This window comes from Musa acuminata, chromosome BXJ2-5 (assembly GCF_036884655.1).
Source record: "Musa acuminata AAA Group cultivar baxijiao chromosome BXJ2-5, Cavendish_Baxijiao_AAA, whole genome shotgun sequence".
In the NCBI taxonomy this organism is placed as follows: domain Eukaryota; kingdom Viridiplantae; phylum Streptophyta; class Magnoliopsida; order Zingiberales; family Musaceae; genus Musa; species Musa acuminata.
Window position 1 is genome coordinate 43992466 of NC_088342.1, and position 17344 is coordinate 44009809.

Genomic DNA, 17344 nt, shown 5'->3' on the forward strand with positions numbered 1-17344 from the left:
GCTGCCCACTAGGCATCCAACAGAAATAGAATGTCATACTATAAATAGTTTAACAATAGGTACTTGAGAGATCCTACAGCCAACTGACAAAGACAAGATTTAAAGGAAGGACAATGTCATGCTACATTGGCTTAACCAGGTTTTGCATCAAGGGAATACAATGTAGACAATGAACTCCAGCTAAACCATTACAAATATCATAAGTGTTCATTAAGAACATGTCTGGTACAAGCATCAATCCGAAGAAGAGAAAATATGTGATTACGTTCTGGCGACTGGTTCAAGAGCTTCAATCATGGCCACACTGTTTCCTCGAATAACCTACAAAAAAGAGTACATTTTCAATATCTTCAAAAAGAGAAGAAAGACAAAGCAACCCAAGGAAAAACTTAATAAAAGCACTAGAGATTGCATAAATTGAACAGGATTATTGCTGCAAGAAGAACTCACCACCATGCCAATATCATTTTGCTCATTGCCATTCACCTCCACTGTGTTGTCAACAACAAGATTCATAAATTGGTCAAATCCGCGGAGAGTACCCACAACGACCCGGTTTGCATTCAGTTTTACTGCAAATATGAGTTTTCGTGTGAAAAGGACATGAAAGATTAATCTATTCGAGTGAATAAATTAAAGCACATGAACTTGGACCTGCTGGCAGCTCGTCATGTTACGCTGAACAAGGCAGTTCTACAACCTGACCTGACCTGCTGCTATTGCTATCTACCTATACACTTAACATTAAAGGAGATCATCTCTAATATGTCTTCATGTCTATCAATTTTACTATGGGGTCCATTAGTGTTAAACAAATAAGATTTATGCTCCCTCCCATCCAATACTACTTAGTTATCTATTAATTTATAATGGAAAATCTTTTCTCCTTTGTGTTCCCTCCCATTAATGGTAAACTATGTAGAAGGGTGTAGAAAACAAACCGGACTTGACCCTTTTTTCCTCAAATAGTTACAAAAGTTGGTCATCCCAGTAACTAACTTAATCTTTTCAAGTCCACCCAACACTCATCAATGACTAAACAGCATCTTGAACCATCTAGAAAAGTTGCATAGCACTTTCCATAATCTACATGACAATATATATAGATAACTGGTTTTGAATTCTGAGTATTTTGACAATCCATCTGATTCACACAAAAGTTCCCCCAAAGTTCTTTTCAAGAAAATCTTGGTTTAAGACACTTCTAGCAATAACATCCTCCGTGAATAAAGACCACAATATCCACCTTCCCTAAACATCTGCTTTTTTGCATTTCCTCTTGCATATATTAGCTAACAAGTTCAAAGGATCAAAGCCTAATGTACTTCAAATATCTTCCAAATCTCCAATATCTCTCTTATCTTCATCAGTTGCATTATCGTTGTCTAATAATCACACGTTTTCCCATCTATCCTCCTGTAATGAATGCCTATTGTCTAAACATAATATCGATAACTCAAACTGAAAGCTTGTTCAAAATCAAACAGTCTAGGATTACAATTAAATTCTCAACATGCAAGCAGATGCCCATTTACTCAATGAAAAGAAGCAAAACCTTATTTAGTTGCAAAATAATAACAAGTTCACAAAAAAAGAATCCATATTTAAGCATCTTGGAAGAATCAAACACTTAAAGATGCAATTCCTGTCTTGTACTTTTGTCAGTTCTAATTTTCTTGTAGGATTCGTTTACCATGTAATCACAAATAGTACAACTAGGCCCCAGAAAATTCAACTACTAATGATAATATTAAAAGGTCTATTTCATAGGCAAAATACAATAGTTTTACAATCTACAGGGGGCCTAAATATATATGCTATAAGATTGGTGATGCATTTAAACTTAATGATAACTTAACATGAATGTGAAAAATGAAGCAGAGATCCATGATTCAGAGGATGGATAATGGACCTGTTTGTCATGCTAAATCTATGTGCTATTTTGCAATATTATTTTATGTACAAATTATTTAAGGTATCACAATATGTAAATACCAAAGTCCGAGAAAGAAGCATTAACTAATACTACAGATTATTGAAGGCATAAAAAACTTCTAATAGAAATTATATTAAGGAGATAAATTTAAAGGAGCCCAAGAGAATCGAAAGTTCACTTTTCCTACTGTTAGAGCAGGCAACTCGTGAAACTAAAAATCAAGATTAAAATTTTTCGTCTATCACCCAAGTTTGTACCTTTCCCTCGATTTCCTCCTGGTCACTCACCCACCCTACGAGGAAACCAAGAATAATCTCCACAAGATTATCTTCCACAATGAACATAGCTATATTTCATCTCAATGGTCTCAACTAACTTTTTCGGGATTCCATAAAGAACAAACCAATCCAAGATGTGTCATAAAAATTTGCTCAGAATGAAAACCCAAAGTGTACTGCTTTCGCCAAGAAAAGAGCGCAAATAAAAGCGGAATCAGACGACCACGGCAGGGGGCACTCACTCTGTAGCTTCTTGTCCATGTACCTGAAGAAACAAGCAGGCACCGGGAGGTACCAAGAATCGACAAGGAGTCAGCACTAGATTGGTTAAAGACGCGAGCAAATAGAGATTCCAAGGAAGAGATTGAGGAACTCACTTCTTGAGATCCGGGGGTTGGCCCGATCGGCTCATGGTGATGAGAAGCGAGAAGGAACAGGTGGGTCTCCAAGGACACTTGCAGCCGCTCGGGAACAGTAAACCCTAGACGTCGGTGAGGTGTCTGACGTCATCGATGTAGCGGACACGTAAATAATGGCTTCAAATAAATTAATAAAATATTAGCCGAATTCCCTAACGAAAAAATCGAATTTTACGATTTTTTAGACGATTTCCTAAGAAAATATTTGTATTTTGAATATTTTTTTAATAATATTAATAATATTTTATTGATATAATGCATATTATAATCGTTATTAAAAACAGGATAAGAGATATCAAATCATACCTTTTTTTATTATCATTACTCATAGGTCATTATATAATATCAGTTTATAGTTAACTTTGCTTATGTTAATAGTCTATTTTGATTATTTATAGTATTTCTATTTAGGTAGTTAAAACACTATATTATATCAAAAAATACTATAACAGATCAAAACACTGTAACAGATGAAAATAATAATAATAATAATATATTATATTTTTTAAATTAGATTATTATTTTTAGAAAACAAAATGAGGGGGTATCGATCGAAAAATATTCGATATTTTTTAGAAAATCTCTCTTTTTTTCAAATTAGTCTCGCTTTTTATTTTTTATTTTATTTTTTTACTTGTATCTCCAAAAATGTCGTTGATAGAATAAAAAAGACTTACATTCGATTGATACGATCCAATCCATAAGGTCAAGCTTTCTTGTTTCAATGTTAATTGAATAAGATTCTAATAATTTTAGTACAATAAATACTATATACAAACACTATAAATTAAAAATATATGAAATATAAAATAGCATATAACCTTTTAGATTTTGACTTGTATATTAATTATAATAAATTTTAACAGGATCATAATACTTTTTCCACCCATAAAAAAATTATAAATATGGGATAAAAACTCAAAATATAATAAATATTAAATTTTCATCCTTTGTGTGGTTTTAGATATATAATCTTAGTGGTCACAGAATAAGAACATGTAAAAACATAGTATTTTTAAGTTAGGTTGTAATGTTTTTGACATGGTATAAAAAACACTAAACTGGAGATATAAAAGGATAGAAAAAAATAAAAAAGAGGTGTTGAAAATCCAAAATGAGATGCTTTTTTAGTTCAGAAATTTTTATCTTAAATATCAGAAAAAATATTTATTGTTGTTCCTTTTACTAACCTGAAGCCAACTTAGCTTTGTGTTATATCTTGTTAGGTCTCCAAGATGACTTATTATGCACTAAACTTGACATTAATACCCTCTCATGCAACAACAATAAAAAAAAAATGTATAATTTGATTTTTTTTTTAATACTAAATTTTTGAGCCCACAAAAATATCTCTTTTTTCATGTCTGTCTATTTTTTATTTTATTTATAATTACATCTTATAATGGATATAAGGAATATGACATATTGATTAGTAGTCATATTATTTATTATTTATTATTTAATGTCTATTTTTTATTTTTAGATTAGCAGTCATAGTATTTTTTTTATTTTTTCATGTCTGCGATCCAACAAATTGGACAATCATAAATGATTTTAAAATATTATAACATGAAAAACATCATTTTGTTTTTTTAAATTCTAATAGAAAAGTTTTTTGTTAATATCAATTCAAAAAAAAATCTACTAATAATAAAATAAAAAAATACATAAATGTAAAAGCTATTATCTCACGTGTAATAATAGGGGTACTTACGTAATTTTATCTTAGTGGGTCGATAGGTAAATGAACCAAAAGAAGAACGGACACACACCGGAGAGAGATCGAAGAGAACCGATCACCAAAAATGGCGAGCAGCGGCGCGGCGAAGAATCCTAAGAAGGCAAACCTCGTCGATCACTACTCCATCAAGCATCTCCTCGACGAATCGGTCACCGAGGTCACATCCCTTCCCTCCTTCGACTCCTTTCCCCCTCGATCGATCTCTAGGGTTCTCTTTGTTCGCCTCGATCCTTCCGCATCCGATGAGTCGCCAGGGTTTTTAGGTTGGAGATGGTTTGTCTTTGGTTCAGGTCGTCAAGAGTCAGGGTTACGCGGAGGACGTGAGGTTGAGCAACGTGAGGCTGCTGATCGGATCCATCATCATCGCCATCGCGCTTCTTGCGCAGTTCTACCCCAAGAAATTCCCTGAAAATAGGGACTTCCTTGTTACTTGCATCGGATTATATCCTTTTACTCTTTGTTTGGACCATTTTCTTCTGCTAACACACACACACACACACTCACTCACAAAAAGGTTAGCATTTGTGCGGAGTTTGTTTCTTCTTTGACTCGGGCAAGTATGTAGTGTTTAATGGCCTGTTGCAGTGCATCAGCTATACGAAGGAGAAGAACGCGTTCCTTTTCACTTATCCTCCTCCTGTAAGTTTCTTTGGCTGGAATTAGTATCTAGAAATTACCTGGTTGTAGTGTAGATGTTGATGACATAACTTTGGGTTATTATTTCATCTAATCCTTGGTATACTGTTGATATTCTTATATGAGTTTGTGTGTCTTCAGGAACATTTTAGCAAAAGTATAAATGTAAGAACGATTAATAAGTCTCATGCATGACTCTGTCAATTTGATTCAACACAAAATAGACAATTCCCTGTGGAAGGCTAATTGTGCCAGATTACCCGAGGGATTCCTGCACTTGGAAGGGTGACTCCCCCATTTAGCATTCCCTGTGGAACATTTTAGATGGTGATATATTAATGCAATTGTTGTCTGTTTTCTTTTCAAAAAGAAATACACAGTTAGGTGATGTTGGTAACTTCGGTCATATGTACATAGATTATCTTAATTTGAGCACTCTATATTAAGTTTGAAATCCACAAGAACTTAATTTGTCCGCTGTACAGCTAGAGATTTACGCGACAAATTGAAATATTCTGACTTACCTTGTCTAGATGTAAGTCTTTCCTGAAGGCAACATGATAGTGCTTTACTTGATCTCTCTGCAAAGATGTTGTATTTCATATACCTCCTTGGTAGGTAGGTAACTAATCAAAACAACTTGAGTATTGAAATATAATAGCAATCGGCTTGTACTTTACATTATTACAATAGGTTTTCAGGACAATTTGGACATCAAAATAGGATAACAATTGTCTATAAGGATTGTCTTGACTATTGGTATGTAAACGGAAGCTATTTTACATCAGCAGCCTTTCATTGGGTGTCCCTTTCTTTTGTAAGGAGGTGGATGGAGTTGGGATATGTGCAAGTTCTGTGTTAGCAGGCTACATTATCGGTGTCACAAAGTCAGGGCTTGGGCTTCTAGTGACACGAAATTGGGATTTTACGTTAACCCGTGGATGTTGCTTGATTTATTAAACTGATAATGTAAGTCTAAGAACCATTTACGCAGTGAGAAGTGATAAGTACGATGATTCTTTGCTGTCGGGAGATTGTTGTCTGTATATCATGAATTTGTCAGATGTTAGATCATATTGCTTCTCATGTTTTAGGAAAAGTATATTATTTTCAAAGCTTGTTGTAAATTCGTTTGAGGTGATGGATTCACTTTGGTCTTTCAGCACCTAAGTAGACCTATGTTTTGCCCTTGCAACATATCTCTAAGCTTATACTTAACATGCAGCTTTTATTTGATGACTCAAGTGTGGTTCTGTTTTTATTTGATGACAGGGATCTTTCAATAGCACTGGATTGATCGTGTCCTCTAAGCTGCCAAGGTTCTCTGACATGTACACTCTAACAATAGCTAGTGCTGATCCAAAGTCCATCTCTGCTAATAAACCAGTAGTTCTGACAAAGAGTGTTACAAAATGGTTAGTTTTTCCTCTTTTTGTTAATAAAAACTTTTCCTTAACATGAATAATTTCTTACTAAAGTCAATTTAATTGACTGGTGAAGGTAAATTGAAATGTTTGTGATAGGAATCAAGAAATTAGGATTTGAATGAAAATTGAACTTAAGAACGGTCTTAAATTTATTTATGGTGATGTAATGACCGAACATGTGGTTTTCATGACAGGGAATGAATATAATCCAGCAAATTCCTTTAAGAATAACTTGTTGAATTTAAATCTTTTGTCATGTATATCTGATATCTGAAAGACAAAAAACAAACATCAAGGTGATGGATCATCACCAGTAAGTATTGTCCAACCTAGTATTCTTTGTTTCTGTTAGTTTGTTTATGCAGCGATGATCATTACCGTAAAAACAAACAATTGTCTCCCAAAAAAAATAAAGAAGAGCTATCGTCAGATATATGTGACCATATTTGATTCCCAGTAATTATCCACCAATTAAATGCCTTTTTTGATGTTTCATCTAATACTGGTGATGACGAAGACCCATTTTGGGAAGTTGTCCGGTTAAGTTTCTTTTATCTTTTTGTCTTCTGAAAGAATGAACCAATTCTTTGATTTTTGATTCTTCATGGAATTTTATAATTATACTTCTTATCTTCTCTTTTTGATCAGGTTCACCAAGGATGGTCTTCTCGTTGAAGGTCTCTTCTGGAAGGATGTGGAGAGATTGATGGATGATTACAATGGGGATCGGAAGAACAAATAACTCATCTTTGGGGAATTTCATCAGGCTTGGTTAGTAGAGGGTTTTTTTGGGGACTTGTTCCTGCTGTTGAAATCCCTTGCTTGATTGCAAACATCAAAATTATCAATCATTTTCATTGAAAAACCAACAAACACCCTTTAAGGTTTTTGCCATCATTTCTGAATTTTACTGAAGGAAGCAACCACCACTAAGTTGGGATGTTTTAGATGGGCTAACTGCACGTTTTATCTTGGTTTGTGTTTGGTGGATCTATGTCTGTGGTATTGAGGTTAATTACATGTTACTTAATATAATTAGTTATTTTTATTATTTTGATCTTTATATTTTAAAAAGTTAAATTGATATTTTTTATGAAAGTAAATCATCTAAATCTATTTATCCTATAATTACGAAAGTAATTTTATTAATAAAAATAAAAAAAAATAAAAAGAACGACCGGACACAAAGGAAGGCATCATCTGCAACTCTGAAGAATAATATTTGGACTCTACAAATAAACATTGTAATACAACATGTGCAAAGGGAGTAATCACCTTTGAAGACTAATATGATGCACTTGATGAGATCATTAAGTTTGCCATTGCTCGATCCTTGTTCAACAACTAAACTGTTCTCAACTTCACATCTTTCTTGTAATGTGTGTTGTTTTACATTTGTCTTAAGAGAAACATCCAGGTAGGAAATTAATATCATTTTCTAAAATAACTCTTGATAGGTGCCAAACATTAGCACAGTTCCAAAAGGACAACAGTCCCACAAGACTAACACAGTTCCAAACGGACAACAGTCGCAGAGGACTAACAAGCTAAAGGTGTCAAATAAGGATGTCAATTATACTTGGGTACAAGGACTTTTGTTATTGAAATTAGACTTGATGAACCTTAATTTAATCAATTATGATTCAATTAAAAATCATTGAATAAAAAAAAAGTCTAATTGTGTGCATATAAACCCTAATTGCACACAACAATGATTTCTTGATATTCTTTTCTCTTTCTCCTTTTCTTCTCATCCCACACTCCCTTCTCCCACTTAAATATATCACATGGTTTACTATATAATATATCGCATAATATGTTCCAGATAAAAAAAGCACTGAATGGATTGTCTATAAAGTTTTATTTAGAGACTAAATAAAACAAGTATTTCACCATTTGCCAGCTTAAGGTGTAAAATTTCTCAAGATATTTTGTTCGGATTCCTGCTATATCATTAACATTTTCTTCAACAAACTACAGGAAAAATACCATAACATTATCATTTTCCTTCACCAATAATGTAGATATCCAGCCTAAAGCACACAGAAGTTCACTAGTAACAGCTAAATATCCCTAACAATCCACTATCAAATATTCCCCTACCAAAATTACCCTTTCATGCTGAATATTAGTTTTATCTTCCTTTCTTAACAAATAACAAGTGACTCCATTTAAGTAGGAGCCACTAAAGTGGTCAGACAAATAAGAATTGTCCATTCATTTGGTTTTGCTACCTGATCATTTGTTAGTTTGTAGCATGGATGATGAGCTTACAAAAATTTCATAGGATAAGATCAGACATCACACTCTGTGATCTAATATGATATTCACAAACATCATGTGGAATTATGGTTCGCAATGACTAGCTGATAGTGCATGGTCTTCTAGAGTTTCTACCTCCTGGGATGAAAATTATTCCTCTCAATATTCAATATCAAACATAGGATAAAGCAAACAAAAATTTGTATGATTCAATGTCTACCAATAACTTTTCTTAATCCTAGTAATACTACTAATTGGAACCAGATTCTTTTCTCCAATTTCTAGCAAAGGAATTGTAGGATGTGCCTACTTCAGATATCATGTGGCCTGACAAATAAGATTCAAGGCAAATAGCATATGAAGGAGAATGAACCCTCGAATGAATCTTCCAAAGAAGTTACCTAAAAAATGTGAGATAAAGGGAGAGGAGTTGTTCTAATAGGATAATGTTTGGATGGATATGGATGGTACTCTGACAAAGATCTGATTGGAATTAGTAATTGCACATAGAAGATTCATATAATTGAATTTGAATATGAACCCTTAGAATAAGGCTGAACACTGAGATACCAGTTAGTGTGATCTCTGACCAGGTAGACACCAGCAGACATTGATTAGCTCCCTAATATTTAGTTAAGAGAACAGGTAGAAACAGATTACATGACCAAGGACCACTATCAGAATTCCAATTAAGCCAGCCATGATGAAGTGCTTGGTTGACTATAATGTAACATGAAAAAATCGGCATATCAAAACCATGCATATTAAGAATTAAGAGGTTTATGATTAATAAACTAGGCCTAAATTTCAGCAAATGATTTTTGGTTCCTTAAGCTTGGTTCAATGCAACTTGCACTTGACTGAAATTCTCCATGGGATAGTATAATCAATCTCATCCACATTTGACAGTATCATTTTTTTCCCCTTTTAGCGAACCTTATTGTTTTCTCCTTTTTTTGCCAATATTATCCTCATCCATTACCACATTTGACAAGCAAAATATTGAACTTAATAGGTAGGAAATTGTCCAAGTTTCATGTAGATCATTCATGTCAAAGAGCCATCAGTAGTGTAGAAGAAGTCAACAGAGTTTGGTACAACCCTATGCCACACAACCTACGGATCAATTGGTCTAGGATTTTTTTAAGAGATTCTAAAAGGAGTGAATAAGCTGAAAAAGAAGATTAGTACACTGATAACCTTCATACACAATCACAGAGTACTAAATAGATAACACATCCACCAAATCTCACCATCAATGATTCTCAAATTTAACAGTCAAATTACGGACACAGAATACTGAATACTGTTGCAGTCAGCAAATTGCAACACTAATGATCTCTCCTGATAAATCATTCCAAATCATAAGAAAGCAGCAACATAAACATCCCCCTATTTTTGATCAAAATATTATGCAAAGCTCTAGGCATTTTCTTCTTCATGCAAAGTGATACCACAGTGTAGATCATGAAACAATTTATCAGTTATTTTAAGGAAAGGAGCTCAAAACCTAATATTCAATTGAAGATATCATGTTTCAATCGTTTGCATCATCTACCCAATACAAGTTATTGTGTTCAGACTGCATAACTACTCAAAGTTCAGATCATAGATGCAAGAACTACATTAAAAGTAAAAGCAATTCAAGAACATGATAAAGATCATGTAAAAAGACAAAAAAAAAAAAACTGTGTATGATCTCAAAATTGTTTTAGTTCTACAGAGGAACGTATTGCTCTAAAGCTTCCTCAAATTGAGGCCACATTATTCTCACAACTCTGTGGCTAGAAAGCAAAAGGCAGAGGTTACTTTGCGAAGTAACTCATCCAAGAATGCAATGCCAAACCGTACAACATGGAGAAATTAGAAGGTATCAGAAACAAGTAAGAACGTCAAAGGAATTCAAGAATCGTTCCCTCTCTTTACCTCCTCCGGTTCAGGGTTAGCGGAGGCGGCCGCGTCAGCCGCGGCCTCGACCATGGCTTGCTCGGCGCGGAGCACGGGCTCGTAATAGTCCGCGTGAGCGTCCATGCACTTCTTAAGGAGGGCGGTGACCTCGGCGCACTTGTCCACAATGTCATCGCCGCGCTTCTCGGCGTCCTCCACGCACTTCTCCCACGCGACGAAGGCGTCCTTGCAGCCGCCCCCCTTCATAAAGAGGCAGAAGCCGCACTCCTCCTCCTCCTCCTCCTCTTCCACTTGGGCTACTTCGTCTCCTGATCCCATCTTCGACTCTGCTCCCTCGTCCGCCGCCTTCGCCAGGCCGACGGCGGGCGGGGTGTCATGATCCGGTGTGGGATCGGAGGAGGAGGGAGATGGTGAAGGGGTTGTGGGAGGAGGAGGAGGATAGGACATGCTTAGGGTTTTGTCGGTTCTTTGATTCGTTTCGGGGAGAAGGAAGTGGAACTGTGCTTATAAGCTCGGGAATCCGGAGAGGTTTCTATCATAAATGACATCGACCTTGGGGAACAAGAAATCACAAGATCTCACCAGGCTAATTGGAGGGGATGGCGGATCCGGTAACTTTCGATTGAATCCGCATAAAAGTCAGGTTTGATTTTGATCCGAAAGATAAGTACTCAAGGCGGATTTAAAATAACTTCATATTATTATTATTATCATTTAAAAAATTATGGGGAAGACAGAATTGAGATCTTTTCAATTAAATTTAGAAATAAATACTGAAATATCACTAATTTTGATAAGTAGAAATTTGATGTGTAACTTGTTAGGAAAAAATATCGTAAATATCTCCGTTAACACAACGTGATCTTGATCCGTATATTGAAGAGTCATTCGGAATGGAGCGCGGTTTATCTAGATTCATTATTTGCATAAAGATCGAGATCGAAAGGAGATTCTCGAGCTAATCCCTTCGACATTTAAGTCAGTATCGAGATCTACCATCTCTAATCTAGAGTTATGGATACGTTTTTATACTAACCTTGAGGAGATGGAATTGTTGGGAAACTTAGGAGAACATCGCATGCGCAGCACAAAAAAAAAAAAGGTTTCCAAAAAATAAATTTATATCAAATAACGTACGATGATTAGGAGTGAAAAACTCATGAAATCGAAAACTGTATAAGACATAAGATGATCTCACCTAAGGGAACTCGTATATCCCTGATCTGTAGATTTTAATCTGTGGATGAAGGAGATCTTGCGTTCTCCTCTCTAGCGGTGATCCACACGACAAATGAAGTGGCGATGCACCTCCTCTCGTGATGCATTTTTTCCTCGTCTTTACGCACCACCACCATACAGTAGGGGTAGTCCTTTTTGCTACCCTCTTGCATTAGAGAGGGGGCAGTCAGCTAAGGAAGAAGCAACGGGAGAAGTCATAGAGGTGGCGACTAAAGGGTCTAGCCTTATAACATTTTTAGTCCCACATCACTTTTACAGAGAACCCTCTCTACTAATTATAATGGATCTTGCTCTATTATATATTAGATCTTTTGCGTTCTTTAGCCCAAACAGCATGACTTGGTAGTAGTATGTGCCTCTCGGTTGGTGATGAATGATGTGTGCTCCCGATCTTTGAGTGTCATCCTTATCTGGTTATATCCCAAAAATGCATCAATTAAGGTAAATAGCTCATGACCCGATATAACATTGACTAATTAATTTATTCGAGTGAGTAGATAGCTATTCTTCAAACATGTCTTGTTGAGATTGGTATAGCCAACACATATCCTACAATTTTTATTTAACTTCTTGACAAGTATAATGTAGGCAAGCCATAGCAGGTATTGCACGTCGGTAATAAACCTTGCTCCTAATAGCTTGTTGATTTCATTGCTAATCGTCTACTAGCATTCAAGGGCAAATTTGCAAGGCCTTTGCTTGATTGGCTTCTAAAGATATGTTCAGATAATGTTGAGCCACATCATGATCGATCTCCATCATATCTCTTGGTGACTATGAGAACATCCCAGTATTATTTTTGAGGAAGTTAATAAGTTATACTCATTTCTCATTGGATAATGTTGCTCCCACCTTGGATCCGATCGGGACGAGCCTTGTATAGGGTAGGGGAGTCAAACCTTCCTAGGCAAGGAGACCGACATGAGGTAACACTGTTAGGACTCTCTCGGGTTGCTCCTCAATTTTCTAATGCTAGTGTTGGTCAGGAAATTCATCATTATATGATAAATTGACGCTACTACCTATAATATATTCAATATTGGTCGGCCTATAATGTCGTTATATGCTAAGGGAATGTCAACCACCATTAACTTAGTCACAACTATTTTAGAGCATCTCCAAATATAATATGTAAGCTCAAGATCTCGAGAGGGGAGATTAAGTTGCCCATAAACCCCATCAATGAAGAAGCCATAGGGTGACATTATTAGCCGTGAACCCAAGTTTTTGAAACGTATCAAAATAGAGGATATCACCAAAGCTACTTATATCAATCATGACTCTTTTTACATGAGCGTTGATTATTCTCATGAAAACCAAGGTATCATCATAGTTTGGATCGAGACACTCTATTTCTTCCTCTCTAAAAGTTATTTCCTAGTCACCTTTAGTCCTGGTTTACTTTTCAATAATGGCTTGGGCGTAAACTTTACGATCCGAAGTGTTGTCTCCTCTTGTGGTTGGATCGTCAATGAGAACATCGATCTTCTCTAAACTGGACCCTACGGTCAGGGTAATGACTCCCGACATCTTCGAACAAATCACCCGAGGTGCCCTCGTTATATGAGCCTCTTAATCTGTTCCTTTATATTGTGATAGTTCTTTGTGTCATGATCGTAATTGTGATGGTATCTCCATAAGCATTTTTCTAAACTTCAGTTCTAGTCAAGTTTAGAAGGGTTAGTTTAGACCTCGGGTTGTTCAATAATAAAGATTAGATCTCAAAATGATTTCCGAAATTATGGAATAATTTAATATTTTTTTTTATAATTTTTAAATAAAATATATATTTATTATATTTATTATATTTTTATTTATGCATATAAATTTATAATCGTTATCAATAAAAATTTAGTGAGTCATACTTTTGGTACCTTTAATTCATGACATCATAGGGTGAGCTTTATAAAAAATCTCTCTAGAATGAGTTATTGTAAAAAAAAAGAATCGAGATCATGATTAAAGGATTCCAAATCATTTTCAACCAAGATATGATTTATCATGATCTACTTAATATTTTAATATTATATTATAATATCTTAAATTATAAAATTTATAATAATATTTCATAATGATTCTATCAATAATAAAGATCATGTTTTTCTAAATTATGAAATAATATAGATATCATTGAGATAAGATTATCACGATCTCATCGATATTTTAAGAATATATTATTATAATTTAAATTATAAAATATTAACTTAATTATATCAATGATAAAGATTAGATCCCAAAATGATTTCCAAAATTATTAAAATAATTTAATAAATTTTTTTTATAATTATTTTTGAAATAAAACACATAATTAATATTTATTGTTTCTAAATTATAAGCACGCAATTCAAAAATAGTCCGTAACACATTTAATGGGACGCATACGATGACGGGATGACTCCTCGACGCGGCACAAGAGAGATGAGATCCCCGCAACCATCAAATTCAAGCATCGAATTTGTACATGAATTTATTCATCCTACGAGCCGATCTACTTCATTAAAATATCAATAAATTCAAGGATCGAATTTGTACATGTATTTATTCATCCGAGCAGTGACTAGACTTTCGGTTCATCCTCTTCTGATAGTGTAAGAGGCGTCAACAGGAACATCTTGCAGGCATGATGGTGCACGTCGGCTCTCAGTTCGTTCACAAACCTCTTCTCTAGTGTCGCATGCTACAGAAACCAATAATGTACAACAATGTTAACTACAAATGTCAATCGATGACTGCAATGTGTAAGAGAGGCGAAACATTTAGAGTACCTTCCAAAGATCTCTGACTTCCACAACCGTGTTTGGTGGAAGACCGATGTCATCCCATTGGGCTGTGATGGTTCTGAATTCAGGGGAACGGTTCAATAGAACGACTACAGTTCTGTATCCAGAGAGAGGTCCTGCCCAAACCTACATCCAAACTTCCATGATCTCAAGACTTGCGTGCTTCATGGGATAGCAGAATATGAGAACAACTTGCAATGCCAATTACCAACCTCGGAATCTCCATACATTCGCACTTTCTTAGCTTGAACACCAAGAGGATCTGTTCATCAAAAAACAAACCATATGTAAAAGCCATGCTCATGAGAGCCCCATCGAACTCATCGCATATGCCTACCTTGGTTTACAGCAATCACTTCCTCGTTGCCAAGGATAGCCAAGGTTTCCTTGGTCATGCTCCTTACATCACAACCGATAATAAGAGGAGCCTGCAAGGATGGATTAGATTGGAGTGTAGCAATATGTAAATAGAATCTTCACCATGCAGAAAGATAATGAGAGAGAGAGAGAAAGAGATTTATGCTACCTTGGAAGCAGCCCAAAGGCTGAAATGCACGATGTACTCATCGTTACTCATACCACCATTTCCAACTTCGAGCATGTCTGGATCTATAAACGTAAGCCGACATGTCAGACGTCTTGCACAAAAAATGATGGGATCGACTAATTATGTAGGCACTTACCATTCCAACCGCCGGGCCTTGCATGCTCAGCGTAAACTTCATTCTGATCTGCCCTCGAGACCATACTGCAACATAAAGAAACAACAAACATTATGCCACAAGAGAACATCAAGAAGAAACAAAGATGAATGACTGTACCTTTCCCATGAATCGTTAATGTCGAAAGTTGTTCTCCAACTATTCCCCAACTTGTCAGCCCAAAGAGCCGGGTGCATGTCTCCCCTGAATCAGAGAGAACAAGAGCAGAGTCGATCAACGAAGAAGCAAGAATTGTTTGCTCATATTCTCTAGTATTCTTTTTCTTTTTTACCATTCACATAGAGAGACAAAAATTGGTTTGCCTGTTCTCATCAGAGCTCGAGTCATCTCAGGATACCTATATCGACAGTTCTTCCTTGTTTCAGTGGCACACACGAAATCTCACCGAGACGAAAAAAAAAGAAAACCTTACCGCTTCATCGGTTTCAAATCATCATTGTTACAGTTGTCATACTTGAGGTAATCAATGCCCTGGTACAAGAATAAGAAGAATAAACAAGCTAATTCGTATCAGAGAAAGCTTCAACAGTTCGATCACGCATACTCACCCATGAAGCAAAAGTTTCAGCATCTTTCTGCTCATGACCAAGCGAACCTGGCATCGTCTGGCTGCATGTTTGGTGCCTGCAATGCCCGACAAGTCTTATTTCAAGAACTCACAGATCGAGACAGTCATGAAGAGATGATCAGGATTCATTGTTCCACTAGACTTACCCTGCGTCCGAGTAAATACCAAGTTTAAGCCCCTTGCCATGAACATAATCCGCGAGAGCTTTGATTCCTGATGGAAACGTCAACCTTTTTGGCACCATATAACCCTGGAAGCATCCATGAATAACCATGAGAGTTGATGAAACACTAAAACGGATGCCTTGAAGTATTTATGAGCAATACACTTGATGCATCATATCATAAATCAGTCAATAAAACCCCATTTACAAACCGTTGAATCGCGATCATGCTCAGCCCAACAATCATCTACATGTCCATGCCATAGACAATTCATCAGATTTACTCTCTCTAAATCTAAAAAAAATAAAATTGTGAGTGAAGTTGTGAAAGACAAACCTATGTTGACATATCGATATCCAAGTTTAGCAAGCCCAGTAGACACCAATGCATCCGCTATAACACCGAAACAAAGCATCACTAGCATGTCATAAACCGATCTACTTATTTTTTGTTAGAGAAAACACATCAATATATTTGTACCTGATTCTCTAATTATAGTCTCGTTGATATCGCAATAAAAGTGATTCCAAGTGTTCCAACTGCTCTTAAAAATCTTATGATCAGAAAAATTTACATAAATCTATCAAAAAAAAAAAACATACCCCATGGGAGGAGTCATCCCAAGCCCATTCGCGAGTAGATTCCGACGCTCGACGATCGATCTTGCTTCGACGCTAATCAAATATTGGCTACACAACATCACCACCGCAATCATCACCAAACCGATTTGCTTCTTCATCTTCCTTACACAGTTATACTTTCTCATACACAGTACTTCCTTATACTTACGTAGAGAGCTTTATAGCAATAGCAACACCCTATTCTATTAGTATTGATAGGGATTTTCTGTTCTGAAAAGATATCGATAAGATTATCACGATCTCATAGATATTTTTAGAATATATTATTATAATTTTAAATTATAAAATATTATCTTGATTACCTCAATAATAAAGATTAGATCTCAAAAAAGATTTTCGATATGATTTATCACGATCTCCTAAATATTTTAATATTATATTATTATCATGATTCTATCAATAATAAAGAAATTTTTTAATTATAAAATAATATAGATATCATTGAGATAAGATTATTAAGATCTCATAGATATTTTAAAAATATTCTGTTAGTATTGATAGGGATTTTCTGTTCTGAAAAGATATCGATAAGATTATCACGATCTCATAGATATTTTTAGAATATATTATTATAATTTTAAATTATAAAACATTATCTTGATTACGTCAATAATAAAGATTAG

The 17344-nt window shown here is 35.3% G+C and overlaps 4 protein-coding genes across 4 annotated transcripts; 1 reads left to right on the top strand and 3 right to left on the bottom strand.

Moving 5' to 3' along the window:
* Positions 1-15: 15 nt before the first annotated feature.
* On the bottom strand, positions 16-2718 carry LOC103985448 (probable small nuclear ribonucleoprotein G). Its single transcript, XM_009403144.3, has 4 exons — positions 2592-2718; positions 2457-2479; positions 451-572; positions 16-321 (listed from the first exon to the last, which is right to left on the bottom strand). The coding sequence occupies exons 1-4, from the start codon at positions 2624-2626 to the stop codon at positions 262-264; spliced, it is 240 nt and encodes a 79-aa protein (XP_009401419.1). The 5' UTR covers positions 2627-2718; the 3' UTR covers positions 16-261.
* Positions 2719-4383: 1665 nt separating this feature from the next.
* On the top strand, positions 4384-7394 carry LOC135611858 (signal peptidase complex subunit 2-like). The gene is made up of 5 exons (XM_065107506.1): positions 4384-4531; positions 4665-4816; positions 4932-5013; positions 6283-6425; positions 7086-7394. The coding sequence occupies exons 1-5, from the start codon at positions 4439-4441 to the stop codon at positions 7177-7179; spliced, it is 564 nt and encodes a 187-aa protein (XP_064963578.1). The 5' UTR covers positions 4384-4438; the 3' UTR covers positions 7180-7394.
* Positions 7395-10365: 2971 nt separating this feature from the next.
* Positions 10366-11151, bottom strand: LOC135611859 (uncharacterized). Its single transcript, XM_065107507.1, has one exon. The coding sequence runs from the start codon at positions 11052-11054 to the stop codon at positions 10602-10604; it is 453 nt and encodes a 150-aa protein (XP_064963579.1). The 5' UTR covers positions 11055-11151; the 3' UTR covers positions 10366-10601.
* A 3183-nt stretch (positions 11152-14334) lies between these two features.
* LOC135611860 (alpha-galactosidase 1-like) lies at positions 14335-16818 on the bottom strand. Its single transcript, XM_065107508.1, has 15 exons — positions 16683-16818; positions 16561-16619; positions 16417-16473; positions 16292-16326; positions 16063-16166; positions 15897-15972; positions 15761-15819; positions 15620-15685; positions 15448-15531; positions 15310-15374; positions 15153-15235; positions 14964-15054; positions 14839-14888; positions 14612-14752; positions 14335-14523 (listed from the first exon to the last, which is right to left on the bottom strand). Exons 1-15 carry the CDS (start codon positions 16793-16795, stop codon positions 14404-14406), a joined length of 1203 nt encoding a protein of 400 aa, XP_064963580.1. The 5' UTR covers positions 16796-16818; the 3' UTR covers positions 14335-14403.
* Positions 16819-17344: the final 526 nt, after the last annotated feature.